Here is a 23185-nt window from a genome sequence, read left to right as displayed (position 1 = left end):
TTCAGTTTCTGTTTAAACATTCAAGCAGAGGTTTCTGCAGTTCACTGACACTTAGAGGGAACTTGGTTGCACGTTCCTGCCTTCTAGATCCCCAAATCTTCTGTATACACAGACTGCATGCACTTCTTTTTTTAGAGCTATTTCTCTTTTCACTCGACAGGGATTACTCCTCTTGATTAGTAGCTCTTTCCTTTTCCCAATAAATAACAAGATTCTCCAAGCAACTTCGTTACGAATTTTATTTCAGAAAATTTATTCCCACTTTAGATTTGAATGTACAAATTTCACTTTAACTTACTATTAATGATTTCCCCCGTATTTGCTCTCCCACGTGGAGCATTCTGTTGATATGAAGTGGCAAAAATGAGGAAAGATCTCCCTCTAGTGATGTTTTGCTGCATAAAATGGCAGCAGCACCAGCATTCTGTGCCCAAACACCACTTTATTTCTTAAAAGCCATTCCCAACAGGTGAAAACGAAGTCCCCATTTTATCTCTTTAATAGTACAGATCGAGGGCAAAAGAAGAAGGGGACGACAGAGAATGAGGTGGCTGGATGGAGTCACTGAAGCAGTAGGTGCAAACTTAAATGGACTCCGGGGAATGGTAGAGGACAGGAAGGCCCGGAGGATCATTGTCCATGGGGTCGCAGTGGGTCGGACACGACTTCGCACCTAACAACAACATAACAAATAGTACAGAACTAAATGCCATTAAAATATTTTGGTATCTTCCTTTTGAAGGCTCTTGAAGCCTGCATTAAGGCATTCCGAGGAGGTCAAGGGTAGGGTTAAGACCAGCAAAGATTTATGCAAGGCGCGAGCTTTCGAGTGCAAGCACTCTTCCTCATCCCTGCCTGCACTCAAAAGCTCACGCCTTGAATAAATCTTTGCTGGTCTTAAAGGTGCCATTGGACACAAATTCTGTTGTGCTACTTCAGACCAACACGGCTGCCCACTTGAATTTAACTCCTGATTATAGAATTCTTGCGGATTTTGAGGGGGTTGGGGAGGCTAGGAAAGACAAGTTTGGGGTGTAATATTATATTCTGCCCTCTGAAATGACCGATTTCTTCCTGGGGAACTGATTTATGTTGTCTGGAGAGCTAGTGGTTGCAGTCTGGCGTGATTTCTGCCATCTGGCATGGTGGTTAAAGAGCAACAGAAGCTAATTTGGAGAAACGTGTTGGATTCCCCATTTCCTCCTCCACATGCAGCCAGTTGGGTGACCTTGGGCTTGTCACAGTTTTCTTAGGGCTGTTCTCGCAGAGCAGTTCTCTCAGAGTTCTCTCAGCCCCACCTACCTCCCAGGGTTACAGAGAAAGGAAGGGAAAGGGGGTTTGTAAGCGGCTTTGGGATTCTTTTGGGTAGTGAAAAGCAGGGTATAAAACCCCAGCTCTTCTTCAGTTGTCATTCTGGGAGTTCTCCCGACCCCACCCTGGAGATGGGCAGCCCTAGCAGAGAGGTAGATGCTGAGTCGAGCAGTGCACAATTTGCCCTTTGGATACTGCAAATGAAAACAAGGGTCCAAAAAGGAGCCCTTGGGCCTCCCCCCCCTCCCCGCCCCGAGGCCCTCACAGTGCGGGGTCAGCTCCTCTGGGTACCAGCCGAACCATAAACGGCTCGCAGTGCACAACAGTTCCAAACTGCCCCCTGAGGTTGGGGAGGCATCCGCTCCTTGGGGGCAACATCCGGAAATCCCGCAAGATGTGCGCGAGGAAGAGGAACGACTCCATGCGAGCCAAGGGTTCCCCCAGGCAGCCCCGCGCCCCGCAGCTGAAGGGGACCAGATGCCGCTGGGCCTCGTGAGAAAAGGCACCGCTCTCCAGGAATCGCTCTAAGCAAAAAAATCAAAAGAGAGAGAGAGAAAGAGGCCATGAGGCCGATACTTGATCTGAACCCCCCCAGCAGGTTCAATGTTTTGAGCCTTGCAAAACAGTCCATTTTTCCATCTGCAGCCAATTTCGGCTCTGATGGACACAAACTCACCCGCGTGGTGGCAATACCTGGTCTGAACTCCAGGGGGCGATCCCATTGGCTTTCGTCGTGGTGGGCCCCATAGAGGTTGGGGATGAGGGTTGTGCCCTTTGGGATGTGGAAACCAGCAAGGCTTGGGGAGGAGACGGGAAAGAGAAAAGAGAGAATGAATGAACGGCTTCCCATCTTGGAGGCTTGGGATTGGCGGCCTGCAGCTTTCTCCCCCAGGCTCAAGGTCCTAACGAGGGAGGGGCCAGAAGGTATAACAGCCATGATTTGCTGCACCTAAGAAGGTTTTAAAAACAGAACTTAAAAAAAAACAACCTGTGGCATAGCAAATTCCATTTGGGGGAAAAAAATCTTGTTTTTAGAATAGGAAGATCTTTGTGGGAGAAGAAGCGTTTATATCACTGGTGGGATGGCGCCCCTGCCAAATCAGATTGATACTATAGCATTGCCTCTTGGCTCAGGGCGGACCGGATCCAGATCATTCTAATCTTCCTGACGCTTCAAGCAGCAGTCTTCAACCCAGAGGCCAGGGGGTTGTATTGCGGTTTGGGAGCCCATCTAAATTCTGCACACGGGAGCACAGCTCCTCCGACTCCCTCTCCCAGAAGCAGTTGGAAATGCCCCTTGAAATTTTGATTTTACGGGACTGAGGACTGCAATTATCATGGAGGCGGATGGGCACTCTGATTACAAATCTTCCCGTCAGGTGCTAACCCTAACCCTAACCCTAAGCAGTTCCGAAAGAGCAGACTTTCAGCCGGAATGCGGAAAGGAGGAGAACCGGGTACCTGGTATTCCGAGTGGCTGCATGGGGCAACGCGAGAGGAGCCGAAGGACGCAGCCGCAAGGACTCTGTGATGGTGGCACTCAGGTAGGGCAAATGTTCCCGGTCACTGTAAGTAGGGTCACGATCGAGACCTATGACAGTCATGACCTCCTGGTGGATTTGCTCCTGAATCTGTAGGGAGAGAAAAGGGCAGAACAGGGCCAGAGTTGGCAACCATATTTCACGAGGAATCTGCTTCTGCTGAAAGGCCACGAGGCCCTGTCCCGAGGGCCTACCTCTGGGCGGTGTAGCAGGAAGGCCACGGCCCAGGTGAGCAAAGCAGCGGTGGTCTCCGTCCCCCCGATAAACAGGTCGACGACGGCCATGTGGATGTGCTCGGGCACGAGGGCCGGATCTTCCCGGCGGTCAGCGGCATGCTCGTGCAGGAACTGCAGCATGTGATCCACCATGTGCCGTCTTTCCGTGGGACGCCAGGACTCCTGGGAAGGAAAAGGCGGGCGGCCCGACAGGAAGAGCAGATGTCAACTGGTGGTCCTGAGAACCCACCCCAAAGCCTGCTTCTCAGTTAGGGGTGCCAGACTCCAGGTGGGACTTGGGGACCCCCTGGAATGACAGCTCCTCTCCAGATTAGAGTCTCTCGAACAGAGCCCCTTGACTCGGTTTGGTATTCAACAAGAGTCTTGAGCAGCCCTGGTCGAAATGATTGACCGTCGCCTTCAGAATCCAGGAATCCTGCTTTGCAGAACTCCCGTGTGGAGGCCGCTGGCACCCTGGACAGAGATGTCCCCTCCCTGTCCTCTCCTCTCCCATTCCCTTCTCACCTCGTGCTGCTTCAGGAGGTCCCGGACGAAGGCGTCACGCTTTGCAACACAGGCAAGCAATTCCCGTAAAGCGGTGTTGGGGAAGACCTACAGGGGCAATGCTCAGAATGTAACTCATTGCAAACGAAATATCCAGTGAGTTTCCCCATCCCAGGTGGGCGTGTATTCTGCTATGTTTCCCAGCCATATTCTGCACGATCACACTGCTTCTGGGGTTTCTCAAAGCGTGAGGAATGTTTCAGGGGCTTCTCAATGGTAAAAAAAAGTGGAGAAATTTCAGCCTTGAATGAGGGGCCGAAATTCCGGGCCGTGACACAGGCTGAGCAGCAGAGAGCTATGCAAGGTTAGTCGGTTGAGTTGCACACCAGTCAAAGCATCATGCTTCGAGCAAGGGAGCTTGGCTCTTGGGCAGCCAGGTAGTCACTAACGCTGAGTTAAGGAGTTTTAAAATGAAAAAAAAAACCCAGAGAGAATTAAACTGACCCCACAGCAAAGTCAATCGAGGTATCAAACCGGCACCACTCCTTACCCGAAGGATGGGCAGGAAATCCAGAACCTGGATGGAAACAGCGCTCCATTTTTCAACCAGCTCGATGGTGTAGCCATGAATTTCTTTAACGGCAGATTCGTCCTGCAGCAGAAGAAAAAAGAAAGAGTCCAGCTGGGGAAGAGGCAGCCTCAGTTTTCAGGGGGGGCATCCCAGAGAATTGTGGAGGAGGAGGAGGAGGAGGAGGAGGAGGAGGAGGAGGAGAAGGAGGAGGAGGAGGAGGAGGAGGAGGAGGAGGAGAAGGAGAAGGAGAAGGAGAAGGAGAAGGAGAAGAAGAAGAAGAAGAAGAAGAAGAAGAAGAAGAAGAAGAAGAAGAAGAGTTGGTTCGCTATCTCAAGGAGTCTCAAAATGGCTTTCAATCACCTTCTCCTCCTCTCCCCACAACAGGCTCTGTCAGAACAGCACTATCAGGACTGTGACTAGCCCAAGGTCGCCCAGCTGGCTGCACGTGGAAGAGCCAGATTAGAAACCGTCGCTCTTAACCACTACACCACACTGGTTGGGAGGTGCTTTGGATAGAGAAAGAGGAAAGAGAGAGAGAAATTATGCATGGCTCTTGGCCAGATTTCACCCAGGACTCACCAAAGGCCCAAACATCATGGTAGAGATGACCCGGCAGGCATGCAAGGAAAAATCATGGGCCACATCTACCGGTTGCCCCCCATAACCACGGAAAACCTGGGGAGAAGAAAACGCCGGCCAGTCAGGTGGGAGGACACCGCTGGAGTCCAGTGTGTAGGCTGCCTGCTGAATGCTCCAGGAGAAATCTTTGGTTTCTAAAGCAAATTTCTAGTCCCTAGAGACCTTAGTGTGAGGATCCTGTGATGTAATGTGGAGATCTCCTGGGATTACAACTGGTCTCCCAAAGACATCTCAAAGTGGCTTACAATTGCCTTCCCTTCCTCTCCCCACAACAGACACCCTGTGAGGTAGGCAGGGCCAAGAGAACTCTGACAGGCGTGCTCTGTGAGAACAGCGTTGTCAGAGCTGTGACTAGCCCAAGGTCACCCAGCTGGCTGCAAGTGGAGGAGTGGGGAATCGAACCCAGCTCACCAGATTAGAAGCTGACGCTTTTAACCACTACACCGAGAGAGATCAGTTCCCCCGGAGAACATGCTGAAATTATAAATAGGGTGCCAGATAATCCTGGAATCCAGCGTACTCAGTATATAAATCATGAATATTTCAGAAATGAGGCAGGCCAGGCTGGGAGTCTGTAACGGGTTCAAGGTGACGCTGCAAGCTTCCATGGTAGAAGTGAGGATTTGAACCTGGGCTTCTGGGGGTCCTACTCCCAGCCTCCCGTCTGGCGAGCATGCACAGTAACAAAATAATAGTCTTTCATTTGGACCCATGGTTTCTGAACGTTTCTATCTTTAGGGATCAAACCTGACAGTCAACAAAATGGCAGGCATATGATGTAGAATTGGTCTTTGTTGCAAAGGATTCTGGGTAAGATTCTAGAGCAGATGCTTGGTTTATGCAAGATGTTGGCGGGGACCGGTGGGAAGAAAGAGAAGACATTTCACAGGGGCACAACAAGCGGTCCCTTCCGAAGGCTCACCTGGCAGAGAAGCTGAGCTTGGCCACTAACAATCTGCTCCATGTCTCCCCTCAGGCAGCGCTGGAAGGCCGTGTGAGTGAGTTTCCTTTGCAGCCGCCAGGCTGGGGAATAGTCGCCCAAGGACAGGTCCCTGCCTCCAAAGGAAATAAGATTTGCTGCAAAGAAAGGAGAGAGATCAAGAAAAGCCCCTTTCACCCAAATACCAGAGAGTCCCTGCACAGAAGTAACACTGGGGAACTCTTAACCATGGTTAATGGTGCAAGAGGAGGCTTCCTTGCCTCCTCCAGCTTTGACAAGGATAGATTCAAATGGGTAGCCGTGTTGGTCTGAAGTAGCACAATAAAATCAGAGTCCAGTGTCACCTTTAAGACCAACAAAGATTTATTCAAGGCGTGAGCTTTCGAGTGCAAGCACTCTTCTTGCACTCGAAATCTCACGCCTTTATTCTCCTCCAGCTTTAACCACAGTTGAGCTTATCTTAGCACTATTCCAAGCCCCAGAAACAGAGTCCATCCAAATCTTAACAAGAATTTGCCAATAAATATGGAAAATCTGGAATTTCGGGCTATGGTGTCATCAGTATGGCCATGACACTCAGTTTTTTTCTGTTGGCGGAAGGCCATCCGTGCCAAAGATCACAGCAAGTATGAGATCATCACACAAGTTAAGTGATAATCAAAGCCTGACCACAAAGGCTGTTCGCATATAGGGCATGAGAAATGACAGATGTTTAGGTTGGATTCAGAAAAAGAGGAGACCCTAGAGAGCCTATTGATCATGTCCTCAGCCATGAGCTCTCCTGCTATTAGGGATTTCAGCTCCTGATCAACTTCAGACATGGGGAAAGAGAAGGGATCAAGATTACCGACAAAGCTGTAAGGACGTCCTGCAAAGTCGGTCCATTTCCTCGTCAGCGCCTCCCGGATGAGGTCTGAACTGTTCAGCACGACCACGTCTAGCCAGGAAGAAAGAGAAAACGGTGAGAAGAAATGAGTTGTGCATTTTTAAAGTCACACGACCCCAAACAATGCTCAGACATATCAGTTGTACCCATGGCTGGATTTATTTGTTTGTTTGTTTATTTGGCTTGTATACTGCCACTCCCAGCAAGCTGGCTTGCGGCTGTTCACATAATATAAAAATCATTTTAAAAAACCTTCTAAAACATCTTATGACATACCCAACATACAATAAAATCCCCATAATATTCATACCCTTGCAATAATCTCCACAAACAACAACAATTAACAATGAAGCAATTAAGATGGTGGTCATAAACAACTCCCCTATATATTCATAGCTAAGAAATCAGAGGGGATACAAGCACCATACAGTTAGATGTAGGGGAGGAATATAGGGAACAGATGTCCATCATCCAGGCCTGGTCTAATACCGGGCCCAGGAACTGGGGTGGGGAGACCCAATCTTATATCCCAGGGCCTCCATCCAGCCTCAACCAAACTCCTGGCGGAAGAGCTCCATTTTGGAGCCCTGCAGAACGTTCCGTCAGGGCCTGCAGCTCACCTGGGAGCTCATTCCACCAGGTTGGGGCCAGGACCGAAAAAGCCCAGGCCCTGGTTGAGGCCAGGCATGCCTCCCAGGACCGTACGCAAACTCATACCCACAGAGTGGAATGCCCTGTGGGGTGGCCTAAGGAGGTCATATATCTTTTAATTATAAGTTTTTGTGTGGAAGAGCATTCTGGCCTGTGACAACTTGGAGGTCAACACTGGAGGTCCCTTCCAACTCTATGATTCTGTGATTCTAACCCCGGTCCGTGGTCAAAAGTGGTTCGTCCCAAACAGGATGACTAAAAGCAAGACAAAAGCCAAGTTGAACATGAGTGACAAATGATTCAGACTAGAGTGAAAAATCCTTTGCTTTAAATTGTATGATAGTGGGCCCTGGGATGGTTCAAAGATCATGAGGGTGGAGTGGATACCTCAGTGGCAGTAAAGCTGGTTCTTCTATGCCGCTTTTCTCTACCTGAAGGAGTCTCAAAGCAGCTTATATTCACCTTCCCCTTCCTCTCCCCACAACAGACACCCTGTGAGGTGGGAGAGGCTGAGAGAGCCCTGAGATTACTGAAGAAGAAGAGTTGGTTCTTATATGCAGCTTTTCTCTACCTGAAGGAGTCTCAAAGCAGCTTATATTCACCTTCCCCTTCCTCTCCCCACAACAGACACCCTGTGAGGGAGGTGAGGCTGAGAGAGCCCTGAGATTACTGAAGAAGAAGAGTTGGTTCCTATATGCCGCTTTTCTCTACCTGAAGGAGGCTCAAAGCTGCTTATATTCACCTTCCCTTTCCTCTCCCCACAACAGACCCCCTGTGAGGTGGATGAGGCTGAGGGAGCCCTGCTATCACTGCTCGGTCAGAGCAATTTTCTCAGTGCTGTGACTAGCCCAAGGTCACCCAGCTGGCTGCATGTGTTGGAGTACAGATTCGAACCCGGCTCGCCAGATTAGAAGTCCGCACTCCTAACCGAGCTGGGAAGGTGATTTGCATGAGACTCCTTCGGGAGGGGAAAAGCAGGCTATAAAAACCAGCTCTTCTTCTTCTAAAAAGCAGGGTACAAAACCCCCCAGCTCCTCTTCTTTTCCTTGAAGGGCTAGATTAGAACTCTAGCTACAAGCCTCAATGGCTGATCTTCCCACACTCTTGCCGTGTAGCCCGCCTCACAGGGCTTTTGTAAGGACAAAAGGAAGCTCTTTGGCACCTGAGGGCAAAACAGATCCCTCCGTAACGAGGATCCCCCCTCCTGCATCTGAACTCACCTTTATTGCCGAAGCGAAGGCGGTAGATGGGTCCATACTGCTCGCTCAACTGGAGGAGGTGGACGGGCAGGTTGGGGCGGAACAGGTGGGAGAGGTTTCCAATGAGGGGCAGGGCCCGAGGGCCAGGCAGGGGCCCGCACGCCTTGGGCCGTAGAAGCCGGGTGAGCCACCGGCTGAACAGGGCCACAGCCAGAAACACCAGGAAGAAAAGAGCCACACTGAACATCGCTAAGCAGGCACAAGGTGGGGCGGGGGCTCTGCAGGGATATAAATCCACTGGGGGTGGGGGTAACCTTCACATCATCTGAGTTGCCCTCCATAAACAAGCCTCCTTCCTCCCGTAATTAAAAATATAAGCCAGCCTTGGCCCGGTGACAAGTTTATCCTTTTGAAATATGGCCCCCTCTCCTTGACGCCAGTCTCTGGCTGCCCTGGAAATGGGTGGGTGGGTTGTAGAATGTCATCTGAAGGTGCCATAAATCATGCCAAGGTTTTTTTTTTTCCCTTCCTTTTTCAGGCTCTTGCTTTAAAGAAATAAAGAACTCAAAGCCTGGCTTAGAATAAGAGTTGGAAGGGGCCAGACAGGCCATCTAGGCTCAGTGCAGGATCAAAATACGTGTGTGTCAAAATCTAATTCTCCCTCTACCTGCTGGGTTTCAAGTACAGGAAACATAGGGTCCCTCATGAGGTCAGTAATGGGAGACAGGTTTCTTCTTCTGCAGTGTGCAGGCACAGAAGATATTCTAGGACACGCAAACAAGGGAAGCAGGGGTAACCTGAAGCTTAATATTTGGCATGTGAGCATCAGGCATTTATAATAGGACGTGCCCCAGAATTTGCTCACACACTGGGGGAGTTTTTCCATCTCTGCTACTTTAACTTGAGGGGTGGCAATGAAAAAACGCTTGTTTTGTTTCTCCTGGGCGCAAAGAGAACCCCAGAATCTTCATTCTGGTGCTTTCTTATTTCCTCACCTCTAATTCCCCGTTAAAAGTACACATCTTTAATTGATATTTTGGCATACAATGCGCAAGTGGTGGAAGACATGCGCTGGGAGTGCCATCGACAGAAAAGAGCAGAATGAAAGTCCCTGCGGCCATCACGAAGGAAAGAACCCTAAAGACGGTGTCTCTATACACTGCTGCTTCCAGTGCTGTGCTCGAGATCAACAGATGTTATTTTGTTGCTCAATGAATGAATTAAAATATTTATACTCCACCTTTCCTTATGGTTCAAGGCAGCATAATAGCAAAAAAAAAAAAGTCTAGTTAAAACCAAAAATAAAATAGCAAACTAGTCCAAATCTCTCCCCTGGTTAACAAGATCTGCCATTGAAACCCCATCAAAGGCGTAGGCAAAATAGCCAGGGCCAAGGAAGGCTCTCCAGGGAGGAGGTCCCCTCATCTAGAGAGCCAGCTGACTGCAGTGGTTAAGAGTGGCAACCTCTAATCTGGTGAGCCGGGTTTGATTCCCCACTTCTCCTCCTCCACGTGCAGCCAGCTGGGTGATTTTGGGCCAGTCACAGTCCTGATCGTGCTGTTCTCACAGAGGAATTCTGTCAGGGTTCTCTCAGCTCCACCTCCCTCACAGGATGTCTGTGGTGGAGGAGCAGAAGGGAAGGCAACCGTAAACTGTTTTGAGGCTCTCTTGGGTAGTGAAAAGCGGGGTATAAAACCCAACTCTTCTTCTTCAGGGAGCCCATCCCAAAGAACTGAAGCCGTGATGGAAAAGGCCCAGCTTCCGGTCCATGCCAGAGAGGCATCCCTAAGCAGTGAGATAGCTGACACATGGCCTACCTGATGACCATTTTTGGCATGCTGGGGCAAAGGCAGAGATTCCGATGGCCCTGTGGACACTCACAAAGTCAGCAAATCAAGCACAGGAGGCCAACCAAGGACAGACGAGACATCACGATAATGAAACCCACTTTATTCAACATTCTGTATAATAAAATTAGACCGGAACGGCTCCTTTATCGTCGTCCCGTTCCACGTACATCTTATTCCACCCAAGAGTCCTCTCTCCCAGGCATGAACGTGGCATTGGGGAAGGAGCTTGTGGGAGGAGATTTTTTAGGTCCCCTCATCTCCACACAGCCTTTCGCCGGCTATGTTTCCGGCTGGGTCTGTACCCCTGTATCTCCAGGCAAGGATCAAGCTTTGATAGAGATTTCACCCCCTCCCTCACCCTCTCCAACCTGGTAGGAGCGTGTCCTCACCTGTTTCTGTCTCATTGCCGAGGTAAAAAAAATACGAAGGCGGGAATGGAGGACCCTGTAAAAAGGGTCAGAAACGAACAAAGGGGCAATTTTTAAACGTGTGTCCACAGAAAGGAGACAGCGCAGAATACGGGAATCTATCAGAGGCCAGTATAAAAATCTCTTATTACAACAGGTTTAAAAGAAAATTAAAAACATGATGAGAATAACCCAGCTAAGTCTTGTGTCTTCCTTTTCCTTTTTTCTTTTTTTTACCAAAAAAGTGGGAAAGATTAAAAAAAACACTTCCACTTAAAATATTGAGGCAGAATTCTTGGCTGGATCAGGTCCTCCAAAATGACCTTGATTCCCAAGTGGGACAATTTAGTCCTCTGTCCGAAGAAAGCCTTAAGCCCAAATTAGGGATTTCCCCTCCGGAACAGCTTCCTCTCACCCACCGGGGTGAATCCTCAGCTTTCGGTCTTGGGAGAGAGATCCTCCAGCTCAGGGGAAGGAGAAGGGTCCCTAGCCCAAGCCTTCGTGGAAGCCGCGTATCCGTCGGGCCAGCTGGATGTCCTTGGGGAAGAGGGTGACCCGTTTGGCGTGAATGGCACAGAGGTAGGCGTCCTCCATCAGGTGCACGAGAAACGCTTCAGCAGCCTGTGGAAGGAGGGGGAAATGGAGACAAAGGGTCGATCAAGGTGGAAAATCCAAGCACCACGACGTGGGGGAAAGCTGCCACTTCACCGACCTGACAGGGCATGTGGAAAAACTGAGGACAATTAAAGTCTCTGACATAGCCCCGTAGTGAGAGGGGAGGGGAAAGGAAGTACATCAGGATATTCCCTCAGCCAGAGAATCAAGCCAATAAATGTTTTATACAAAAGAGACGAGTGGCTAATTAAAGAAATACTTCATTTTTGCCTGTCCTGCATCTATTTCCCGTCCTTACGTGAGCCCAATTTTGTATCTGAGGAAGCGTGTATGAACACGAAAGCTCATCTGTTCCACATAATATATTTCTGGTAAGGCCTTGGAGGAAGTCCTCTTGAGCTGCAAACCCCTCCCCTGCTTGAGAAGAGCATTTATCTTTCTATTTTAATTTTGTATTTCTCCATAGCAGGGCTATAACCTCCGCCTCCAGGTTCCCTTGGCAGTGCTCCCCTCCCCCTGTTGGAATATGCAAGATCTGCAGTGTGCATGATGCAGCAGAATATAAAGAGTGTCCTGCAGGGAGCGTTGGAGGAGATGTGTACTTCAGCATAGTTAAAACAGGACCTTCTTGGTAGTTTTCAAATCATCTCCTCCAGGGTCCTGATTCACTCAACCGGAGACTTCCTGTTTCTCCCTGATTGCCTCTGGATCCAAGAGACAGAACAACTGAACAGATGGAACAGTGAGGTGCGTCTCTCTCTCCTCTCTATACTAAGCTTTTTTCCTTCGTAATAAATCTACTTGATTCTTTTAAGCAGCCTGGAGCCCTGCATTCTCTGCATCTTCAAACCCTGCCATATGCAAGGTGTCCAATGGGCCACGCTGGGCCCGAGGACATACAGAACCAGACCCAGTTCCCTTCCCATGCCCACACTTACCTCCTGCAAAGCAAGCAAAGCCATCGCCTGCCAGCTCATGTCAACCCCCCGAGTGTATTCCAGACAGATCTCGCGCACCTGCAGAGTGGGAAGAGGCAAAGGTCAGACCCACAGCCCCAGAAGGTCCACGCCCAGGGCCACGCTTGGGACAGCCTCGTCTCCACCCCCGGAAATGACGACGACAGATGGACACCCACGCCACAAGATGACACTTAAAGAGACTTTCAGGGAGTGCTTCCACTTGGACACACACGAAATAATGCAATTTCAGTGTGCTTTGTGCTGAAGTAGATTGAAAGAAGAAAACCGTGTTCTTCCCTGTGCAACCCAGGGCGGGTAACAAGTCTTAAAACAATCCAGTAGACCAGGGGTCCCCAATCACCGGGCCGCGGCCCCCTCTCCCCGCCACCCCCCCCCCCGCAGTGAGGAACTTCCCAGGCCGCACGCAAATCGGACACCAAAGCGGCCGATTAGCTTGTGACCCAGCAAGCTTATTTTTGCGGGAGTGGGAGGGAGAGGGAAGCACGGCCACCAGCGCAAACGGGCATGCGTTTGCGCATGGGGTGCCGCGCATGTGCGGCGGCCGGATTGCCCTCCCCCCCACCGGTCCGCAGCCTAAAAAAAGGTTGCGGACCACTGCAGTAGACTACAGGTTAAAACAATCAGTTCAAGTTGAAATAGAAGGAGGAGGAGGAAGAGGAGGAGGAGGAGAAGTTGGTTTTATACCCCACTTTTCACTACCGGAAGGTGTTTCGAAGCAGCTTACAATCGCCTTTCCTTCCTCTCCCAACAGACACCCTGTGAGGGAGGTGGGGCTGAGAGAACTCTCACTGGACTGTTCTGTCAAGTCTGTGGCTAGCCCAAGGTCACCCAGCTGGCTGCATGTGGGAGAGCAGGGAATCAAACCCAGCTTGCCAGATGAGAAGCCATCTTAACCACCATACCAAGCTGGCACTCAGTTCAAAACTTTAAAAGCTGCTTATCTACAGTTAAAATGTATATCCCGAGGGTGTCCCCTTGCTGAAGAGATTTTCCTTTTTTTGGCGGATGGGTTGCCAGGGAGAGCTTTCAGGTAGGGAGGGAGGCCAGCATCTGTTGATCATCTTTCCTGGCCTCAACCATAACAGCCTGGCGAAGTCAGCAACTATATTATAAATATTCCCAGACTCTGCCCTCTTAAGTACTAATCGCCTGGGCTATTGAGGCTTCTATGGCAGAAATATACATTTCTGCTGATCCAGAGGTCCCAGGGGCTCATGGGAACTGTAGTCCAGGGACAACTGGAGGGCCACAGTTTGCCCACCCCTGTCCTAGAGTGGGATAGATTTAGGCTGAAACATTTAACTCGATTGCTGAACTGCTTTTCAAAGAGATTGTGTTCCTTTAAAAAGGTCCTTCTCTCAAGTGGAAAGGAGAGCTTGCTGCCTAGTTCCAACCAGACTAAGAGCCCCACCTTGTGGACATGCCTGGAGAGAGGTAGGGCCCAATAGATCACATTTGTACAGCAAGCACAAATCAAGACTGCGTGAACAAGCTACATGCAATAAAACCCCCCCTATGCAAAGGGGCTCTAGACTGTGTCCCAAACTGTGTCCCTTTCACTTTGACCCACAGAGCTCTTGGTTGTCCATCATCTGGACAAACACAGGGCCATTTCGCACGGCTTAAAAATAGCACAATGGTTGCTAATTGAAAACGCTACTAATTTGGCATAACCCACGACGTCGTAGACAATCTGCAACACTCCTGAAACCGATCAGCAAAAAGCGCTTCGTTTTAGCACTTTCAGGGGAATCCCAAAAAGTGGATTCACCCTCCGGAAAGCGATACACTCCTGCAACCAATCTGCAACAATAGCGATAAAGACCTGTGCGTTACCATTGTTGCGGGTTCTTCAAAGTCCCTCCTCCTGAGCCTGTCCTCCAAACTTCCGGCGAAGCGATCGCCATTTTTTTTTCCCCGAGCGAGTGGAGATCAACGCACCGGCGAGCCTCCGTTTAGCCAGTGAGGCTTCCCAGGCTGCAGTCCCTCCTCAGAGCAGTTTAGTCACTAAGCACAAGAAGCCCGCAGAAGCCCGTTTGCTGATGTATTTTCCCTTTATTTTTCACACTGTTTCGGCTGAAAATCGCGCCCGTGAGGGGGGGGGAGGGGGGATTTTTTTTTTCCACTCGGAGGCAGCATGGCCACGATCAAATGACAGCTCAAACAGAGGCTTCCCCGGCTTCAGTCCCTCCCCTTCAGTCACTAAGTGACCTTCAGTTTCACACATTCCATTCAGCCGAAAATCGGGCCGTGAGAGGGGGGGGGATTTTTTTTTTTTCACTCGGAGCCAGCGTGTTAACGATCAAACAATCAAACGACAGCTAAAACACCCCAGGCAGCTGGATGGGTCTCTCCATTGCAACGAATCTACTCAGATTCGTTACAATGGGTGTGTTTTTTTTTTAAAAAAACCTTTCTTAAAGGGAAAGGGGCTGTTTGGGAGCATGCTAACGGCTGCCCATTGGCTGCTTGACGGCCAGGGGCGGGACGAGCTTGGCAATAGCGCTTCCTTTCTAGCGATTTCTGCCGAGACCGGAAGCCTGTGGGAAACGCTAAAAAACGCAACTGATTCCACTACAAAGCCAGGTATGCAAAACGACGAATTCCACTATTTTAAATGGCGATTTTTCATTCAGTGACCAATTTGCAACAAAGATCCCCGTGCGAAATGGCCCACAATATTCTCTTCTCCGGTTTCCACTTATCGTGCTTTGGTGCTTTCCCTCTTCTCCAGCAGTCCACTGCCCAAATCATCCACTCCTTTCATTTTCCCAGCTGTGGGATGCCCCTCCTTAAAAACCCTACATTCAATTCTGGTCAGCTGGACCCAGGACAAAGTATTCTATGGTCTTGTGACTCTCTATTTCTCTCAGTCCTTGTTTGACAAATCCTTACCCAGGCTTTTCCCCTCTGAAGGTCTCTTTCTGGCTTCCACAAAGCACTTCACCCTTCCTCCCTTGATACCCTTTATCCCCGGGATTTCCCACTCTAACCGGGTCCCAGAATATCGGCATGCTGCCTCCTTTCTGTCTTCCTCTCTACTCACCTTTCCACTGAAGCCCTTGGCCCGAGTTATCTCATTTATTTTCGGCGAGAAAGGTGGACTACTGGCTCAAGCTGCTTGGCAGTTTCACACATGCTGAATAATGCAAGTTCAAGCTACTTTGGATGCACTTTAGTGATGGTTTTGGTGCACTTTAGTGATGGTTTTAGTGCACTTTAGTGATGGTTTTAGTGCACTTTAGTGATGGTTTTAGTGCACTTTAGTGATGGTTTAGGTACTTTAGTGATGGTTTTAGTGCACTTTAGTGATGGTTTTAGTGCACATTAGTGATGGTTTTAGTGCACTTTAGTGATGGTTTTAGTGCACGTTAGTGATGGTTTGCAAGAGGATTTTGCCTTATGTTGAAACTGCAAAAGGAGATAGCACAGAGCCAACTTGTAGACCAGGGGTCTCCAACAGAGAGCCCCTGGGCACCATGGCACACACCAACACCTTTCCTGCTGCCCACCAGGCTTGTCTAAAAAGTGGGGCATCTCACTGGCCACTGGAGATCTGATCGGCTGTGCATATAAAAAAAAATCAGTGGCAACTGCCACCACAATGTTGGTTTAATGATACTCACTCAGTCTTCCTCTATCCCAGTAAAATTACCCTCTGCTGCACTTGAGCTTCCTCTGTGTGAGTGACTGGCTCCGCCTCCCACGGCCGCCATTTTGTAGTTGCGCCCACCACCCTGGGTAAGAATTCCAAAGGGGAGTGCGGGCTCAAAAAGGGTGGAGACTCTTGTTGTAGACTCACCACGCGGGCAAAAGGAAGCTTCTGGATCAGCAGGTTGGTGCTCTTCTGGTACCTCCGGATTTCTAGCATGGCCCGCTGGCCAGGCCGGTATCTTCGCCGCCGCACTGTGAAGAAAGAGGATTGCCAGAACATGCAACATGAGTTCTAAGACGGGAAACAGAACTGGGGTTTGGTACCCTGATTTTTACTCCCCAAAGGGGTCTCGAAGCAGCTTACAAAAGCCTTTCCTTCCTGTGAGGTAGGTAGGGCTGGGAGAGCTCTGAGAGAGCTGTGACTGGCCCATGGTCACCTCGCTGGCTGCATGGCCAATGACATCTGCCAACAGCCAATTGGAGGCTTGGCTGGGCAAAAGCGCCCCCCCCTTTCTAAAAACACCTCACAGGGTTGTTGTGAGGGAAATCCTAGAAGTTTGTACAACACTCTTTGGAGGAAGAGCGAGAGTGCAGACCTTCAATCGTAACAGCGGTGAAGCCCATCGTAGGTTGAAGAGGCCCTGCTGGGATACAGAGACCGAGGCTTCGATCGAAGGCAACAAATGCCTCACGAGCAGGGGAAAAGTCTGCTCTCTGCAAACCCTGGCAGTTTCCCAGCTGAGCTTTTTGAAGACTGTTTATCGGAGCCCCGACGAAAACAACGAGGCTGCTAATTAGCCGCAGGCTGCGTTCCCCCCTTTGGCTCTGTTAGGCCCCCAGCCAAGGCCTGCGTGCTCCAAAGCCGAATCAGAGTGCTGGCAGGAAGACCACCGTTTGTGCTCTTGGTTCGTGACAGATCAAGGTCGAAATGCTGACAGAGAAACCTCTGTGATGACCGATGATGACCTTTAATCAAAGTCAGAGGCATGTTCTTCAGATTCCCTGAGCACCACCCGGAGGTATTTTTTAGGGTCAGCCCTAACAATTTTATCCATGTACTGGTTACGTATTCCCCAACCATTAGTCCAACATAAACTAATTATTGCTGGGTTGGATCAGCTTTGGCCCCAACTGCTGCTCCGGGAGACTTCCTTCAAAACGAGATTTTGGCCAGGGAGGCTTGTGTTCAGATCCCCTCCTTAGCCTCATAGCTTGCTGGGTGGCCAGTAACACCCCCCCCCCTGGAACTACCTCTAAGGGCTGTTGTGAGGATAACATTGGAACATGGAAGATCTACCACGCATATATGCAAAGAAGTTACTGGTAAATTCTGCAGGAGCAGCAAAGGCAGATGGCTATCTAGAAAAAGCACACTTAGGGACCTCCCCCAATTTAAATAGATCCCCTTCTGGCTTCTGATTGGCTCGTTCAGGTTTCCCCCTGTTCTTCTGAGAACACTTAGTTAGTTCTCTCTCTCTCTCTTTCTCTCTCTCTCTCCAGTTAGAGCAAACAAACTTCTGTCTCTCCTCCTCACTGTACAGTTTGTTCTCCTCGTCAAATCTATTTTGGTCTTAATCAGCGTGTGCTCAGCTTCTATGCATATTTAGACTCTGCCAACAGACAAAGCGGTGTGTACAAAGAGGCAGGCGAGTCAATGAAGAACTGCCGGTTCCTTTCTTGTCAACTCGCTTTGGCTTCCAAAGCTGGCATTCGGTAGCATTTACCTGGTCGTTCTTGAGCTGGTGCCTCCCGAGGGTGGCCACGCGGAGATGTCCGGGGCTGTCCTCGGCGTGGAGATGCTGTTCCGCGGCGTCGAGGTGAGGTGGGGTGGCCTCTCCTGGGGCTCGGCCCCGCTCGTGGGTGACGCCGCATGGTGTCTGGCTAGGAGAACAAAGGGGAGAGAGTGTCCCTTTATTTCTCTCCCATTTCCATCCTGCCCTTCTTTCAAAGAAGCTCAGACGGAATATGTGGTTCTGTGACAACAATCTTGTGAGGTAGGACACGCTTAGGCGGTTCCCCAGAAGCCTCAGGGCCAAGTGGAGATACAAACACAGGCCTCTCCTAGTATGGTGCTTTAGACACTTCTTGCCAAATATTCATATTTTGAGCCCATTTATTGTTTCTTCTCAATGTTGCTGCTTAAAACCCATCAAAATGGGTCCGTGCTCCTCTTTATTTTATTTTATTTATTTTATTTTTATTTTTTAGATTTATATATTTTTTAGATTTATATACCGCCCTCCCCGAAGGCTCAGGGCGGTTTACATTAAACTAATCAACAATACATGAAACAGTCTTCGTTAAAAACATACAGTAATTAATAACAGATCTTAAATTTTAATATTTTAATATTTTAGATATTAAAAATGGAGGAATGGGGGGGAAGGGAGGGAGAATGGTCCGGCAGATGTTGATTATATCACTGTAGCAATAAGTCGATATAATAACAGCGCATAATTCATATCATTTTTCAACTGTAAATATATACAAGAGGGGGCAGGGCTGAAAGATGTAAATGCAATGAATAATTATTGCGGTTTCCTGTTACAGGATTCCTCGCCTACCAAAAGCTCTGTTCCCCATCTTCCCCACCCTGCTCCCAGACCAACTTTTAAACAAAGTTTGAACGGAATACGATGACTTAATGTTTGGAAGCATGCAATTAAAACAGAGCCATCTTAGGGATGCATGTTTGCAAACCCAGTAACAGAAATCAATGTGGGTGAATAACAGGATCAGTCGTAGCAGGGAAAATGAAAGACTGAAGATCAAGCCACCTGCAGGCAGGCGAACATTCAAGGATCCTGCGGGATCTGACCGATCTCGTCCAGCATCCTCTGTCCAAGAGTGGACAGTCACATTTAGTGTTGTCAACTCAAGGTTGTGAAATTCTTGGAGATTTGAGGGAGTAGAGCCTTCAGAGGGCAGGGCCTAGGGAGGGACCTCAACAGAAAATAATGCGAATCAAAGAGATTCAAAGAGAATCAAAGCTCCATTCAGGAAAACTCCTACCTCGAAAATCTTGTTGGCCACTAAGGTGCCAATGATCTTCAGCCTATAGGGATTAATTCCCTTGAAAAAAAATGGCCGCTTTGGAAGATGTAGTGGCTCTTTGCCACTACAACCCAATGGAGGTCCCTCCCCTCCCCTCCCCAAATACCCCTTAGGCTTCACCCCCAAAATCTCCAGGTATTTCACAACCTAGAGCTGACAACCCTGGCATCAGCTTGCCGACAGAGTGGAAACCTTGAATGCAGGTTCACAACCAGGAGAAAGGTCTCCGTGGCAGAGGTTAGGAGACGGTGCCCTCCACCTCAGACCCTGGAGAAGCAGGAGCCACACAGGGCAATATTAGGACTGAGGGGCCAGTCATCTGACTGCGATGCAGATGAAAGAATGCATTTGGGAAAGGTCTGTCGTTCAGTGCACAGAACACCTTGCCTGGTAGGAAGAAGAAGAAGAGTTGGTTTATGTACCCTGCTTTTCACTGCCCGAAGGAGTCTCAAAGCAGCTTACAATCGCCTTTCCTTCGTCTCTCCGCAACAGACACCCTGTGAGTTAGGTGGGGGCGAGAGAGCTCTGACAGGACTGCTCTGTGAGAACAGCTCTAACAGGGCTGCGGCTATCCCAACGTCACCCAGCTGGCTGCATGTGGAGGAGCCGAGACTCAAAGCCAGTTTGCCACATTACAGGCCACCACTCCTAACCACTACACCACTCTGGCCCCAAGTGAAATCCCAAACTTGGCCAGTTACAAGGCCTCAGATTGCAGTTTCTGGAAAGAGCTTTCGGCATCAGACTTTGGCAGAGTCACTGCCAGTTAGGGCAGACAGCACTAAGTCAGGCAAATCAATGGTACGCTTGACTCAGTGCAAGACGGCTTCACAGGTTCAAATGTTTGTGCTTTGGATGGATCTAAGTAATGGGCGAAAAGAAGAAGGCTGTAACTGCCCCAAGCACCCATAACTTGTCAAACACTAGTTTTTAGTCCATTGCAAGGAGCCGGGGGGGGGGGGGGATAGAGGAAAGAAGGTTAATAGTACAGAAGCAAGTCCAGGAATCCTGAAGAAAACAGGGCAATGTGCTTAGCCTCCTAGTCCAGGGGTCCTCAACCCCCGGTCCGCGGCCCGGCACTGGGCCGCAAAGGCCATGGTGCCGGGCCGCAGCGAGGGGGGGAAGAGGCAGGCACAGCCGCCGGCATGCCAGCGATGCAAACGCGCATGCGCGGAGCTGCCGCGCACGTGCATTAGCGCTACCTAGTGGCAAAAACGTGCATGCGCGGCAAATGCGCGTGCACGTTTACGTGCAGCTGCAGCGGCCGGGCCGCCGGCTCTCTCTCACCCTCGGAGGCGGTCTGCAACTACAAGAAGGTTGGGGACCGCTGTCCTAGTCAACCTCTGCTCCCCATTACACTCCTCCCCTGCCAGCCAGGCAGTGCAGGTGGTGGAGGAAAGTGACCACAAGTCACATTCAACTTATGGTGGCTGCAGTGCAGGGGTAGCTAGACTGTGGCTCTCCAGATATCCAAGGACTACAATTCCCGCCCATGCTGAGAGGGGCTCATGGGAATTGTAGTCCATGGTCATCTGGAAAGTTACAGTCAGCCCCTGCACAGGGAGACAAATACTAGGTTTTTATAAAGGCTTTGCTGCTGTGTTTTATTGCTTACCATGTATGGCTTTAAAATGTTATCTGCCTTAAGTCAACAGAGATGGAGTATCATACACATGAAATATAGATATATTCCAGTAACATCTACAAAATATTATTCATCCATACACACACATCCTGTTTACAAAAGCAAAAAAAAAAAAATTCCATGCAGTTTTAAATTGGCATTTTAAAGATCTAAGCACACTGCATTATGGCAGGGGCTCATGGGAATTGTAGTCCATGGACATCTGGAGGGCCGCAGTTTGACTACCCCCGGTCTATGTTTTTAAGACCATCAGGGGTGGCCACGCTGTGACTCTCCAGAGGTCCACGGACTACAATTCCCATGAGCCCCTGCAAGCACCATGCTGGCAGGGGCTCATGGGAATTGTAGTCCGTGGACCTCTGGAGAGCCACAGCTTGGCCACCCCTAACCTAAATCATTGTCTCAATTCGGACCACGTGTTTTGGCAAGGAACGGGAAAGGCCCCTCCTCCTTCTGCGTCAAGAATGACGCAATCGCGTTCCGACCAGGCAAACCGCCCGGTGACGTCACTGCCGCGAGAGGAACCGCAGCAGCCAATGGCGTCATTCCCTCTTCGCTCGCGCGCTCTCTCTCAGAACGTGAGAACGACGTTAGGGCTAGAGAAGCCCCCCCCCTTCAACACACACCCCCCGCACGCCTGACGCGGCTGTGACGTAACAATGCTCGGCGGTCCTCACCTTCTGCCCCGCTTCCGACAGAGCTCGGCCTCTCCGCCTCCGACTAAATTCGTATTACGCGCCACACGGGAGAGCCCGCCTCCATGCTAGGCCCTCGACCTATCCCGCTCCAGCTCACTCAAAAACATTCGCGGGGGCGGGAACGCAGGAAGCGCGTGTAGGACTTGGCGACCAATGAAAACGTGATTTACAGCCAGTCCTGCTGGGGATTGGTCAGCTGTGTCGCGGGCAGGGATAGGCGGAGGGGGAGCGCCACCCCCAGGCTGCTCTCCCAACGGCTTCCGTTCAAACGGAAGAGTAGATTGGCTGGCTTGAATGCCTCTTGAGGAAGCGAGAGCCAATCACAACGCGGCAATGGAACGCTGCCGGCTACTTTTATTCGTTCCGATCTACCATTCCACATTGCAAGGAAAAGCTGATTGCAGTTCAATGCATTCATTAATAATTTCCTCTGGCCTGGGGTCAGGGGAAGATAGACCTGCACAAACCAAGTTTCATGTCAAGTGTGAGCTTTCGTATGCGTGCACACAAAGGCTCACACTTGGCATGAAACTTTGTTGGTCTTAAAAGTGCCTTTGGACTCACATGTTGTTTGGCTACTTCAGACCAACAACGACCACCCCACCAGAATCTATCTACAGAGCCAGCGGCCCATCCTGTAAGGTCTCTCCCTGCTTAAGGAGAGAGGGATGGAGCTTAATGACAGGGTCCCAGTTAATTACTCTGTTTGTTTGTAGCGGCGGTCTTCAAGCAGTGGAGGGATAGATACCCTGGATGCTTTGTGCCAATCTTGTATTGAGCAGGGGTTTGGACTAGGTGGCCTGGATGGCCCCTTCCAACTCTCGGATTCTATACCATCTCCAGTTCAGGTAGGCAGCCAAGGGAGTAAAGAGGGTGAGGATTGGGGTTTTGAGAGTTTTATTGTTGCATTTTTATTATTGTGCATGTGCTTTTATTGTTGTGAACCACCTCGAGCCCCTTTTAGGGAGAAGCAGTGTAGAAAATAAATCCCACAATTAAGGTTACAGCTGCCCATCAATCTCCCAATTTTGGCATTACTTTCCTTCACTACGCCATGTGTCTCACCCACTCCGGAAACCCAATCAAATTGTACCCATAAAAACTAAACTTACCTGTTTGGACTTTGAACCTGTTAAACACCTTCATTATACAGTATGTTAATTTGCAGCTCATCCTCTATGTGTGAACTAGTAAATGCCTATTTCAATGTATTTGAAGCCATCCGTGTCCACACGAAAGCTTATGTCTAGAATAAAACTTTGTTGGCCTTAAAGGTACCATTGGATTCGTAGAATCATAGAATTGGAAGGGACCTCCTGGGTCATCTAGCCCAACCCCCTGCACTATGCAGGACACTCAAGAAACTTTTTTCTCTACCATTTTGCTAATTCTTGCCATATACTGACCGTTGGCAAGTAGCTTTTAATGGACACCATTTGGAGTTATGGAAATATTGGAGGACAAGCACTATTTATTCTGCCCACACCCTCACCAAATTAAAGAGCAGGCTTCCCTCCCTTGCAGGTAAGCAAAAGGGTCTTTGCATATAAACACTCCCCAGGAACAGAAGCAGTTTTGGGGCAATTCCGGAGTGGTAAATGTCTGTTTATTGCAGAAAAACAGAATGCTGGCACCTTGAAAGACAAACAAAACATATCATGGGATAAAAGCGATCCAGCTGGTATAGTGCTCAGACTGTCAGAGACCCAGGTGCCAATCCCCACTTCTTTCACAGGTTACTATAGGCCAGTCACACAGCCTAGCCTCCTTCCCAGGGTTGTTATTAAGATAGAATGGAGGCGAGGAGAACAATGTGAACTGCTTT

General features: G+C 49.7%; 2 protein-coding genes across 2 annotated transcripts; both read right to left on the bottom strand.

Moving 5' to 3' along the window:
• Positions 1 to 1569: 1569 nt before the first annotated feature.
• LOC143834309 (steroid 21-hydroxylase-like) lies at positions 1570 to 8704 on the bottom strand. The gene is made up of 10 exons (XM_077331026.1): positions 8479 to 8704; positions 6569 to 6658; positions 5704 to 5858; positions 4722 to 4817; positions 4122 to 4223; positions 3593 to 3679; positions 3047 to 3250; positions 2773 to 2942; positions 2005 to 2108; positions 1570 to 1835 (listed from the first exon to the last, which is right to left on the bottom strand). Exons 1-10 carry the CDS (start codon positions 8702 to 8704, stop codon positions 1573 to 1575), a joined length of 1497 nt encoding a protein of 498 aa, XP_077187141.1. The 3' UTR covers positions 1570 to 1572.
• Positions 8705 to 10386: 1682 nt separating this feature from the next.
• CENPA (centromere protein A) lies at positions 10387 to 21493 on the bottom strand. Its single transcript, XM_077331247.1, has 5 exons — positions 21340 to 21493; positions 17688 to 17844; positions 16112 to 16215; positions 12268 to 12345; positions 10387 to 11335 (listed from the first exon to the last, which is right to left on the bottom strand). The coding sequence occupies exons 2-5, from the start codon at positions 17833 to 17835 to the stop codon at positions 11201 to 11203; spliced, it is 465 nt and encodes a 154-aa protein (XP_077187362.1). The 5' UTR covers positions 17836 to 17844; positions 21340 to 21493; the 3' UTR covers positions 10387 to 11200.
• Positions 21494 to 23185: the final 1692 nt, after the last annotated feature.

This window comes from Paroedura picta, chromosome 3 (assembly GCF_049243985.1).
Source record: "Paroedura picta isolate Pp20150507F chromosome 3, Ppicta_v3.0, whole genome shotgun sequence".
NCBI classification, from domain to species: domain Eukaryota; kingdom Metazoa; phylum Chordata; class Lepidosauria; order Squamata; family Gekkonidae; genus Paroedura; species Paroedura picta.
The sequence above is the reverse complement of the archived record's forward strand: the minus strand, read 5'-3'. Positions and strand labels throughout refer to the sequence as shown.

Excerpts from the sequence above, each read along its gene's own strand:
- LOC143834309 (XM_077331026.1), bottom strand. The coding sequence starts at position 8,704 with ATGTTCAGTGTGGCTCTTTTCTTCCTGGTGTTTCTGGCTGTGGCCCTG. Across the intron at positions 6,659-8,478 it reads CCTTCGCTTCGGCAATAAAG|ACGTGGTCGTGCTGAACAGT; the intron begins GTGAGTTCAGAT and ends CTTCCTGGCTAG. Across the intron at positions 2,109-2,772 it reads GCAGCCACTCGGAATACCAG|CCTTGCTGGTTTCCACATCC; the intron begins GTACCCGGTTCT and ends CTCCTCCCCAAG.
- CENPA (XM_077331247.1), bottom strand. The coding sequence starts at position 17,835 with ATGCGGCGTCACCCACGAGCGGGGCCGAGCCCCAGGAGAGGCCACCCC. Across the intron at positions 16,216-17,687 it reads ACCAGCTCAAGAACGACCAG|TGCGGCGGCGAAGATACCGG; the intron begins GTAAATGCTACC and ends CTTTCTTCACAG. Across the intron at positions 11,336-12,267 it reads CTTTGCTTGCTTTGCAGGAG|GCTGCTGAAGCGTTTCTCGT; the intron begins GTAAGTGTGGGC and ends CTCCTTCCACAG.